General features: G+C 52.1%; 2 protein-coding genes across 5 annotated transcripts in view; one reads left to right on the top strand and one right to left on the bottom strand.

The window, feature by feature from the left end:
- The first annotated feature begins 925 nt into the window (after window positions 1–925).
- Window positions 926–9,807, top strand: LOC308459820 (uncharacterized protein). Of its 4 annotated transcripts, XM_080975544.1 has the most exons (4): window positions 926–1,992; window positions 4,222–4,278; window positions 4,845–4,965; window positions 6,324–9,807. In XM_080975544.1, exons 3-4 carry the CDS (start codon window positions 4,932–4,934, stop codon window positions 7,586–7,588), a joined length of 1,299 nt encoding a protein of 432 aa, XP_080831670.1. In that variant the 5' UTR covers window positions 926–1,992; window positions 4,222–4,278; window positions 4,845–4,931; the 3' UTR covers window positions 7,589–9,807. The 4 variants fall into 4 exon arrangements, with proteins under 4 accessions (XP_080831670.1, XP_080831669.1, XP_080831672.1 ...); XM_080975543.1 differs by lacking the exon at window positions 4,222–4,278 and having other exon boundaries at window positions 928–1,992; XM_080975546.1 differs by lacking the exons at window positions 926–1,992; window positions 4,222–4,278 and adding an exon at window positions 1,999–2,707.
- Window positions 9,805–11,106, bottom strand: part of LOC308459762 (SCO-spondin-like) — a 177,099-nt gene continuing 175,797 nt past the window's right edge. The window contains exon 113 of the mRNA XM_080975383.1: window positions 9,805–10,025. Coding sequence (XP_080831509.1) covers window positions 10,003–10,025 — 23 coding nt within the window. The 3' untranslated portion in view covers window positions 9,805–10,002. The remainder of the gene's footprint in view (window positions 10,026–11,106) is intronic.

The raw sequence follows: 11,106 nt of genomic DNA, 5'->3' as shown, positions 1-11,106 counted from the left end.
AATTTCCTAGAATGTAGATTGTATAGCTATATATCTCATAGTCAAGCAATATACAAAAAGAGAATGTAAGGATTCTCTTTAAGGTGCCGTGAAACACTTTTTGTGGTATTTTAAGTGAAACGCTAGAAGTTTCTGAATCCAGAGCACATTATTTGAAGTGCAACAAGGAGCCGTTTCAAATAAACATTTATATAAAATGAGCAAGAACTTTCTGAGTTGCATAGGCCACAACTCAACGCCCACCATAAAACACAGGAAGCTCCCTTATACTGAGATACAGCTATTCCTATATTGTCTACACTGACTGGCAGCAGCCACAGGATTTCAGAGGAGGGATGTTCCCAGTCTCTACCAGGAGAGACTGACAATGGCACCTGGATCTTTTGCATGCAGGGCAGATGGTCTGCCACTGAGTTATGGCCTTCCCAAACAAGACATGTCCTTCTGCTGAGTCAAACCATGCCTCCATGTAGTATTACCTGCACTGGCTGACAGCAGCAGTGTTCAATGCTACTCCTATTCACAGCAGACCCCTTGGGATTAATGAACATGAGTGAGTCCTGTCCGTTAACTTCCATGGCTGTATTCTGAGTAGGGCTAGCAGTGAATATCCCACCCCAGGGTTTGGGGCTGCTGTCGTCTCTCCCAGACTACTGGGAGACTGAGCCCGGGACAGGTAAGTTGACCTGTCTAGGATTGCACTCTTAAAGATAATGGTAAAGGGACCCCTGACCATTAGGTCCAGTTGCGGATGACTCTAGGGTTGTGGCGCGCATCTCGCTTTATTGGCCAAGGGAGCCGGTGTACAGCTTCCGGGTCATGTGGCCAGCATGACTAAGCTGCTTCTGGCGAACCAGAGCAGCGCATGGATGCGCCATTTACCTTCCCGCTGGAGCGATACCTATTCATCTACTTGCACTCTGACATGCTTTCAAACTGCTAGGTGGGCAGGAGCTGGGACTGAGCAACGGGACCTCACCCCGTCGCGGGGATTCGGACCGCCGACCTTCTGATCGGCAAGTCCTAGGCTCTGTGTTTTAACCCACAGCACCACCCGTATCCCATTGCACTCTTAGCGTTGCCCAATAAAGGCATTTGCAAACCCATCCAGAAACTGAACTGCGCGATCCTATGCCTGTTTCCTCTCAAGTCAGTCCTGTTGGGATAAGAAGAGCGAGCCTGCAGTATTCTCCCAAGTAGTCCAGCATCCTGTTCTCACAACCAGATGCCTGGGGGCGGGGCAACCAGAAAGCAGAATTTAACACTCTCCACTCCTGTGGCTTCCAGCAACTGGAATCGGTCCCATCCTCTTCTAAAGCCGTCTAAATTGGCCACCCCTGCTTCTTCCTGTGGCAGTGAGTTCCACAGCTGAACTCCGCGCCGAGTGAAGGAGGACTTCTTTCCGTCTGCCCTGAACCTTCCCACTTGGGATTTCAAGGCGGCTTCCTCCCTGCAGCGGTGGGTCTCAAATTTCAGGGGTCCTCTGTGCGAAGCCAAAACTCTGCGCCCACCCTGCTCCCCAAAATCCGCCGCTGCTCCCTGCGCCTTCAGGATCGCAGCAGCCTGCGCTGCCAGGCTAGCCGGGGAGGGTCTGCAGGAGGCAGAAAAACTGAAAAAGCCCCCTCCCCAATATTTTAAGCTCCCCCAAGAGCTGGCCCTGCAAGCTGAGCGCTTGGCGGGCGAGGTGAAGGGCGCGCGCGCTCAGGGCGCATTTGGAGACGCCGCTCGCCAGCTCCTCGGAAAGGAAGACGCATTTGGGGACCCTGCGGAGCCCCTTTTCCCCCGCCGGGTGCCCAGCCCAGCCTGGCCGGAGGGCGCCTCCTCTCCTCTCCCCTTCCTTCCTCCCTCCCTCCCTCCGCCGGCCGAAGCGGATCCGGTTCACGAGCTGGACGTGGGTGGCTCCCGCCGGCCCCTCCGCGCCGCTCGGATCCGCCTCCGGAGGCGCCCGCTCGCCTGGGCGCTTCGCATCCCGAGGAGGAGATGCTCGGCCCGGTAGGACCCCTCTCCCCGTCCCCGCACCCTTTGCCCTTCTCTGGGTCCCCGGGCCGGACCGGGAGAAGGGACCAGCCCGGCAGAGGCGCCCGCTTTGGCCGGCGGACAAAGGCGCGCGTGCCTCTGCGCGCGTGCAGAGGGCCCCGGCTCCGGAAGGAGTGGGAAGAGCCGGGGAAAGCGAGTCGTCACCCGCAAGGCGAGACCCAAAACCTCTCCTTATACCGAGTCAGGCTATGGTCTATGTAGCTCAGTATTGTCGACACAGGCCGGCAGCAGCTCTGCCGGGGTTCAAGAGGAGACTTTTCCCAACCCATTTTTTTATTATTATTTATAAATTATAGCCCTTCACCAAGGGCGTTGCCAGGATTTTTGTTGGGGGGGGCAGGCTTTTGTTGGGGGGGGGGTAGAACCTCAGATTTGTATTGATTTGTATTGATTTAGGGGGGCAGCTGCCCCCGTACCGCCCCTTCACCCAAAAATCTCCGGGCGGATCACAGCATAAAAATGCAAAATAAAAACGCAAACAGCCCAGAGATGCTGTGGGTGCTTCTACGTGCCCAGCAGATGTGCTCCCCCACTGAGCTATGGTCACTCACTCTCTGAGCCAGACCATCACTTCATTTATTTTTTATTTATTAGATTCATATACAGCATCAAAAGATCTCGGAGCGGTTCACAAGATGAGAACACAAGATAGCTCTGGACCTGTAAAAGGGTAAAAGCGTGTTGGGAAATAATCCATAATGAATTGAAAAAAATGTTTAGAAGTACTTTCCCCAAAAAACCCAGAGTGCTTTCTGTTGGGGATAATTCAGTCTGAAATTCCCAGGTGTCAAAAAAGGTTATTTATGTGTGCCACCACTGTAGTCCGTGTTTTGTTAGCCCCCAAATGGAAAACGAGTGAGAGCCCAACCAAAGAAGAATGGCAAATTAAACTGATGGAATATGTGCAGCTTGCGGACCTAACTTATAGAATAAGAGAACAAGAAGAACATTCGTTTAAAGAAGTTTGGGAAATGTTTATTGGATATGTGGGGGGAAACTGTGTACACTTGAAAACGTTGGCAACATTAAGGTAAATTAAACAGTGTAAATAAGTTTTGTTGGATAATTGAATACTGAAGGGTTTAGTTTATGTAAAATATGCAGGGATTTATGATATGCAAAATGAACTAGGGAAAGGGCATTGACATTTTAAGGTTGTTTAAATGAATATTCCAAAGTGTAAAACAGAAAATTTTATATATATATATATATATATATATATATATATATATATATATATATCACACAAGAGATATCTCAATATTGTCTACTCTGACTGGCAGCAGCTCTCCAGGATTTCCGGCAGGGGTCTCCCCTAGCCCTACCTGGAGATGCTGTCTGGGGTTGAACCTTCTGCATGCTGAGCAGGCCTCAAGGGATGGAATATCGACATAGGAAATGGCCTTGTACTGAGACGGACCTGTGGTCCATTTTGCTCCATATGGTCTACACTGATCGGCAGCTGCTGTCCATGATTTCAAGCAGGCTTCTCTTGCAGCCCTGTCTGGGGACTGATCCTGGGACCTTCTGCTGGCAAGGCACTCTAACCACTGAACCAGCACCCTTCCTATCTGACCTTAAGGACTCGTCGAGTGGGCAGCTCGGTTCGGGGGCAGCTTGTGGGCCAATTAAATGACCCCCATGGGCCGCTTGTGGCCCATGGGCCTTAGGTTGCCTACCCCTGACTTACATCATTGGAGCCTACACAACATAAAACACTGTTACTGTATGTAGGTGTTATTTTATTTCTTTTTTATCTTATATTTTGGAAATGTGCATCCAGGTTTTTTTCCTTTAAATTTTTTTGGGGGGGCCACCAAGAGAGTGGGGCTCTAAGCTAGAGCTTGTTTAGCTTGTACCGTAAATCCAGCACTGAATTGCACATTGGTTCAAAATCCAAGCAAACCTCTTTTCTTTAATTAATTGAACAAAACTGATGGACTTGATCCAACGATGCCGCCTTTTCCAAGTCATGATTTACACCTCCAGCGTCCACCTTGCCACCCGCCTGGCGAGGGTGCTGGGAGTTGTGTAAGGGCAAACTACAGTTCCCAGAATCCTTTGCGGGGAGGAGGAGGAGTCATGTGGCAGAGGTGCTTAGAATGTCTGCTATGGGGCCTGAAGCTATAGCTTGCTTGGCTTATATGCAAATCTGGCACTGCTCTCTTATCTCCCATCCCAAAGGAGTTCCCATAACCCACACTGGAGCCCACGTGATGGGGCAGGTAGTCATTTAATAAGGTAACTGGGTTGACAATTCATAGAATCATAGAATCATAGAGTTGGAAGAGACCACAAGGGCCATCGAGTCCAACCCCCTGCCAAGCAGGAAACACCATCAGAGCACTCCTGACATATGGTTGTCAAGCCTCTGCTTAAAGACCTCCAAAGAAGGAGACTCCACCACACTCCTTGGCAGCAAATTCCACTGTCGAACAGCTCTTACTGTCAGGAAGTTCTTCCTAATGTTTAGGTGGAATCTTCTTTCTTGTCGTTTGGATCCATTGCTCCGTGTCCGCTTCTCTGGAGCAGCAGAAAACAACCTTTCTCCCTCCTCTATGTGACATCCTTTTCTATATTTGAACATGGCTATCATATCACCCCTTAACCTCCTCTTCTCCAGGCTAAACATGCCCAGCTCCCTTAGCCGTTCCTCATAAGGCATCGTTTCCAGGCCTTGGACCATTTTGGTTGCCCTCCTCTGGACACGTTCCAGTTTGCCAGTGTCCTTCTTGAATTCTGGGCACCACAATTCTCCAGGTCTTGGGGTGGGGTGCTTTGCTGAGTTGCTTCCTCTGTCATTGCAGGTGACGCTGGACGACGTCACGGTCTCCTTCTCCCCGGAAGAGTGGGCAGGGCTGCAGGAGTGGCAGCGACGGCTCCACCGTGACGTCATGCGAGAGAACTACGAGCTGCTCGCCTCCCTGGGTAAGACAGGTGGTTTCCTCGCCATACTTAACCGGCCGCAGGGAGCACTCAAGCAAACCTGAGCATCACCGTCCACAGTAGAAGGGGAATTCAATTTTGCATGCATCTGAACAAGAGACCTGCCCCGATTCTCGTTCTCAAACCGGTCTGCAAACTGAAACACAGCTCACCTTCCTGATTCACACGCTTCTGAATTTTGCGACGCAAAGTTCTCCAGGTGTCTGTTATGCGCGAGAATGCATCTATTTGTGTCAAATGTCGGCAAAAGTCATAAACGAGTCGTGCATTGCGTTACTGGACATTGCTTGCCAAAATGTGAGAGTCAGTCAGAAATGTGTTGTTGGTGGTAAATTTGCACTACATTCGAGGTGGCTTTTCATGAAGATTTATATTTGGAAACAAAAGCAGATTTCTGCAGAAATGGTGCTTCTAGTGGTTTCTGTTTTTGTAGGCCACTTTGAGTCATTGTGAGTAAAATGACAACAACAACAATAATAATAAATTCCTTCCAGTAGCACCTTAGAGACCAACTAAGTTAGTTATTGGTATGAGCTTTCGTGTGCATGCACACTTCGTCAGATATTTATTTTGTTTTGTTTTGACTATGGCAGACCAACACGGCTACCTACCTGTAATAATAATAATAATAATAATAATAATAATAATAATAATAGTTATGATGTTCTGGGTGACGAAGCCCTTCTTATCACAGCGCATAGTTTAGCTGTGGAACTGTGGAACTCCTTGCCACGGGAAGTAGTGATGGCAACCACCTGGAATGGCTTTAAAAGAGGAAGAGACAAATTCATGAAGGAGGCTCTCAATGGCTGCTAGCTATGCTAGCCATTCTCTGCTTTCATAGCTGCTGGAAACCGCAGGCAGGGAGGCGGCTCCCGCACTCGGATCCCTGCTTGTGGGCTTCTTCCCATTGGGGCATCTAGTTGGCCACTGCGAGGAAAGGACACAGAACTAGACGGGCCCCATTTGACCTGGACCAGCAGGTCCTTCTCCTGTCCTCCCTGTTACCTGTAGAGTTGGGAGAGAACCTTGATAAGCAATGGCGGAAAAGCCTCAGCTTGGCACAGTGGTGTAGCGTCCTTTGCTGGTGCCCGGGGCTAAGTGGGGCCGTGCTGCACCGCCTGCCTGCTTGCGCAGTGGGGAGCCCGGCTGGCTAACATGGCCCTGCTTTGAGGGGTACACTCATGGCGCAACAGGGCAGGGCGCAAAGTGCTGCTGGGCTCGCAGGGCATCATGATTAATGCGCCCCCCCAAAAAAACTTGACCCGGGGCAACCCTGCTCCTGCTACGTCACTAGATTGGCAAGACTGCTTTTCAACTTCTCCCTTTTCCTTTTGCAGGCTGCGACCTCCAAGTCAAGGATGAAGAAGGGGAGTCCGGGGAGGAAGACGGCCGAGGGCTCTTCTCGGAGACGGTGCTCCGGCGCTGGAAGCCTGAGGGCGAGACCTTGTGCCCGCAGCAAAACAGTGGCAGCAACGTGGCTGGCGAGCCTGTGAGTGGGGCGGGACTCCTGTCTCAGGGGCCGCCTGGCACTAAAGGAGGAAGGGATCCCGGAGGGGAAGAGTCGTGCCCCCTAACCTGCCCAGACTGCGGGAAGTGCTTCAAGAGCAAAACCTCCTGCTTGACGCACCAGCGCATCCACACCGGCGAGCGCCCCTTTGGCTGCCCCGAGTGCGGGCGGCGCTTCACCCAGCGGCAGCACCTAGGCACCCACCTGCGGGTGCATAGCGGGGAGCGCCCCTTCTCCTGTGGCGAGTGCGGCGCCGCCTTCCGGCTGCAAAAGTTGCTGCTGACGCATCGGCGCAAGGCGCACTCGGGGGAGCCGCCTCTGGCGTGCGCCGACTGCGGGAAACTGTTCAGCCACAAGCACCACCTGATGACGCACCAGCGGGTGCACACGGGCGAGCGCCCCTTCCCCTGCCCCGAGTGCGGGAAGTGCTTCACCCAGAAGCACCACCTGCAGACCCACCAGCGGGGGCACTCGGGGGACCGCCCCTTCCCCTGCCCCGAGTGCGGGAAGGCCTTCAAGGACCGGGCAGGGGTTCTGATGCACCGCATCGTCCACACGGGCGCCAAGCCCTTCGCGTGCCAGCGCTGCGCCAAGATCTTCAGCCACAAGCACCACCTGGTGATCCACCAGCGCGTCCACACGGGCGAGAAGCCCTTCTCCTGCCAGGTGTGCCGCAAGCGCTTCACGCAGAAGCACCACCTGCTCAGCCACGAGCGCATCCACACGGGCGAGCGCCCCTACGCCTGCCCCACGTGCCCGCGCAGCTTCAAGGACCGCATCACCCTCAAGCTGCATGTGCGGCTCCACACGGGCGAGAAGCCCTTCTCCTGCGGGCGATGCGGAGAGAGCTTCCGCCTGCGCAAGGCCCTGCTCTCCCACCAGAGGGCGCATGATGCACCCGCCCAGCTCATCTGCACCGAGTGCGGGGAGAGCTTCCTGCACATGCGCAGCCTGGCTGCCCACAGGAGGAGGGCGCACCCAGCAGCAGCGCCCCACGGGGTTGGCGCACAGCCCAGACAGACCGGCCGCTCGTGCCGCCTGGCTGAATCGCAGGCTGACAAGGAAAGAGCAGCAGACGCGCCACCTGGACCCTGAGGGCACATGGCAGAAAGAGAAGGGCAGTCTGGGCCCTGGCACACATCCTCCAGCTGCAAAGATGCCAACGCAGTGAATCGCCTGCCCAGGCCAGGATCCCTAGGCTGGGTGGACAAGGGAATGCGATTGTCGTCTTTCATGGCATCGTAGAGTTGGAAGGGCTCCACGGGTCATCCATCCCAACCCACTGCAATACACCTTTCTCATTGTCCTTTTCGTTTTGGAAATTTTCATCAGCATTCGCCCCCCCCCCCTCAAAATCGAGGACCTCCCCTTTCCCAGCTTCCCATTTCCGCTTTGTTGCAGCGCCGACTGGTTATTGCAAGAGCAGCCCAACCCAGGGAGCCAGTGTCGTGTCAAGGGCATGATGAGCTGCACCCAGGGGTGCTAAAGGAGCTTGCAGATGCAATCTCAGAACCTTTGTCTATGATCTTTGAGAACAGGTGAGGTCCCTGTAGACTGGAGATGGGCAAAAGTTGTCCACATCTTCAAAAAGGGGGGAAAGGAAGACCCAGGTAACTACTGACCGGTGAGCTTGACATCGATACCAGGGAAGGTCCAGAACAGATAATTCAACAGTCGGTCTGTGAGCATTTAGAAAAGGATGCTGTGACCCAGCATGGGTTTCTCAAAAATAAGTCATGCCAGACCAATGTGATTTCTTTTTTATGGAATTACAAACTTGGTGGATCAGGGAAATGCTGTGGACATAGTGTATATTGATTTCAGAAAGGCTTTTGACCAAGTCCCCTGTGATATTCTCGTGAGGAAGCTGGTAAAATATGGGTTGAACGAGGGGACTGTTAGGTGGATTTGTAGCTGGTTGGCTGACCAAACCCAAAGAGGACACATTCATGGTTCCTTGTGTTCCTGGGGAAAAGTGACCAGTGGGGTGCCGCAGGGTTTTGTCCTGGGCAAGTTGTTTAACATTTTTATAAATGACTTGGATGAAGGAATTGAGGGGATGTTAATCAAATTTGCAGATTACACCAAAGTAGGAGGGGTAGCTAATGCCGCAGGAGACAGAATCAGAATTCAAAATGACCTTAACAGATTGGAGAACTGGGCACAAGCTACAAAATGAATTTCAATAGCGACAAATGTAAGATTCTGCAGTTACGCAGGAAGAACCAGTTGCACAAATACAATGGTACCTCGGGTTAAGTACTTAATTCGTTCCGGAGGTCTGTACTTAACCTGAAACTGTTCTTAACCTGAAGCACCACTTTAGCTAATGGGGCCTCCTCCTGCTGCTGCGCCGCCAGAGCACGATTTCTGTTCTCATCCTGAAGCAAAGTTCTTAACCTGAAGCAATATTTCTGGGTTAGCGGAGTCTGTAACCTGAAGCGTTTGTAACCCGAGGTACCACTGTATAGGATGGGGGACACCTGGCTTACTAGCAGCACATGTGAAAAGGGTCTTGGGGTCTTGGTGGACCACAAGCTTGACATGAGTCAACTTTTTGGATTTGCTGAAAGCCTTTCCAGCACTTCCTTCCCAGATTCCTCCTTTTTCCCAATGCAAAAGGAAGCAAAGCCCATGGAGCTGTTCCCCTGCCATTGTTGACCTTAGATAGGTCCTTGCTTTCCGCAAAGTTGACCTGTGGTTGGGCTCTGAGCCGCTGTTTCTGACCTTCCCTGAAAAGGGCTCCCCCACCTTGCTATCACTTGTTAAAACCTCTTCCTCACACACCTGGTTTCCAGGGGGAATGAGATGCTCGTTCACTGCCTGCACCCTGATTTGCAACTGAGACATTTTCATAAAAAAGACGAATCTCTTCTCTTCCTGGGAGATTTGCTCCTTTGCTTCCAATCTCCTTCTCAAGAATGCCTGGTTGCTCTTTTCACAGCCACTGACCGCAGTGTGTACATACGAACCAGGCTCCTTCTGTGTTCATCCCCTGAGCCACAGTGCTTCCCCTAAAAATGACGCAAGGCCCTAGTCCTCATGCTTCTGCATCAAGGGCTAATTCGATAGGAACCTGGGAAGCTGCGTCAGGCTGTGGTTGGCCCAGCTTGCTCAGTATCGCCCACACTGCCCAGCTGGCAAGGGGCCTTCCTAGCCCCACCTGGAGATGCCACTGGGCATTGGGTGCAGGGCCCACAAGGTGGGCGCTCGGCTTCCACTCCTGCAAGCCCGCAGCAAATTCCTTTGGGATCCTCTCCCTGCTTCCTCCCCTGTGGAAGCTTCCTTGGCACATTAATAAAACACACAGCGAAGCTGCTGGCTGAGTTTATTGACTTGCAAAGGAACGAAGGAGAAATCTGTGCCATGCTCTGTGTGTGTGTGTGTGGGAAATTGGAAGAGAGGAGGGAAGAGGCAATGGGAAACATGAAAAACATCTTGCATCCTGGGAGGGCAGACGTCCCGTTCCGCCATGGAAGGGCCTGGTCTTTTCGCCTGCGGGGACGTCGTCAGCGCTTGGAGAAGTCGCCACCTGCGATGGAGAAGAAGGCAAACCCGAGACGGGTGGTGAGACTTGAATGCAGGACTTACCTGGGAAGACCAAGAGCAGAGGAAAGTGACTCTTGTGCTCGGATCCTGTGTGTGGGTTTCCCTGGTTGGCTGCTGTGAGGACAGCATGCTGGGCTCTGGAGACCCAGTGTGGTTAGAGTGTCAGACCAGGATGCGGGAGACCCGAGTTCGAATCGCCCCACTAGGCCATAAAGCTCGCTGGGTGAACTTGGGCCAGTCACACTGCCTTCTCTCAGCCTATCCTCCCTCGCAGGGCTGTTGTGGGGGGTTAAATGAGGAGGGAGGGATCATGTACGCCCCTGGGAGCAACTTGGAGGGAAATAATGTGGGATATTAATGCCATGAAATAAATAAGGATAATGGCTGGGCCACTTGCCTGATCCAGCTCTTTTTATGGTCTTAGGTATAGAAAAGAGGGCTTTGTCCACATCTTTAGCCTAATTAAGCCGGGCTCCTCTTAGGCCCAGGAATCAGATTTGGGGGAGAGAGAACCCATTATTATTATTATTTATTATTTCAATTTATAACCCACACTTTACCCTAAGGTCCAAGGGTGGGTGACATCATTAAAGTACGGTATTAAAAACAGTTCAAAAAAATCTCATTCGCAACCCCAGAAATAAAGTGGGTGCTAAAATAGATGCATTAGGCGTCAAAGGAGAAAGAGGGGCGTCATCAGTATCCGCTGGAAGCTGTGCAATGAAGGCAAGAGTGAGTTGGGGGGGGGGTCTGGGTGGATCACGAGTTTAACAGGAGGTTAAATGCTATTCTAGGCTTCATCAACACAAGTCTTGTGGGATATTGGAGAACTGGGTGCAAGCCCAGTAGGGACAAATGTAAGGTTCCGCACTTAGGCAGGAAGAAGCAGCTGCACAAATATAGGACTGGGGACACCTGGCTTACCAGCAGCGCATGTGAAGAGGATCTCTAGGGGTCTTGGTGGACCACAAGCTGAAGATGAGCCCACAGTGTGATGCAGCAGCAAAAAAAGCTAATGCTTTTTCTAGGCTGCATCAACAGAAATATAGTGTCCAGGTCCAGGG

The sequence above is a fragment of the Podarcis pityusensis genome (assembly GCF_964106645.2).
Source record: "Podarcis pityusensis genome assembly, chromosome: 12".
Classification (NCBI taxonomy): Eukaryota; Metazoa; Chordata; class Lepidosauria; order Squamata; family Lacertidae; genus Podarcis; species Podarcis pityusensis.
Note: the sequence above shows the minus strand (reverse complement) of the source record. Positions and strands in the feature narration are given on the sequence as shown.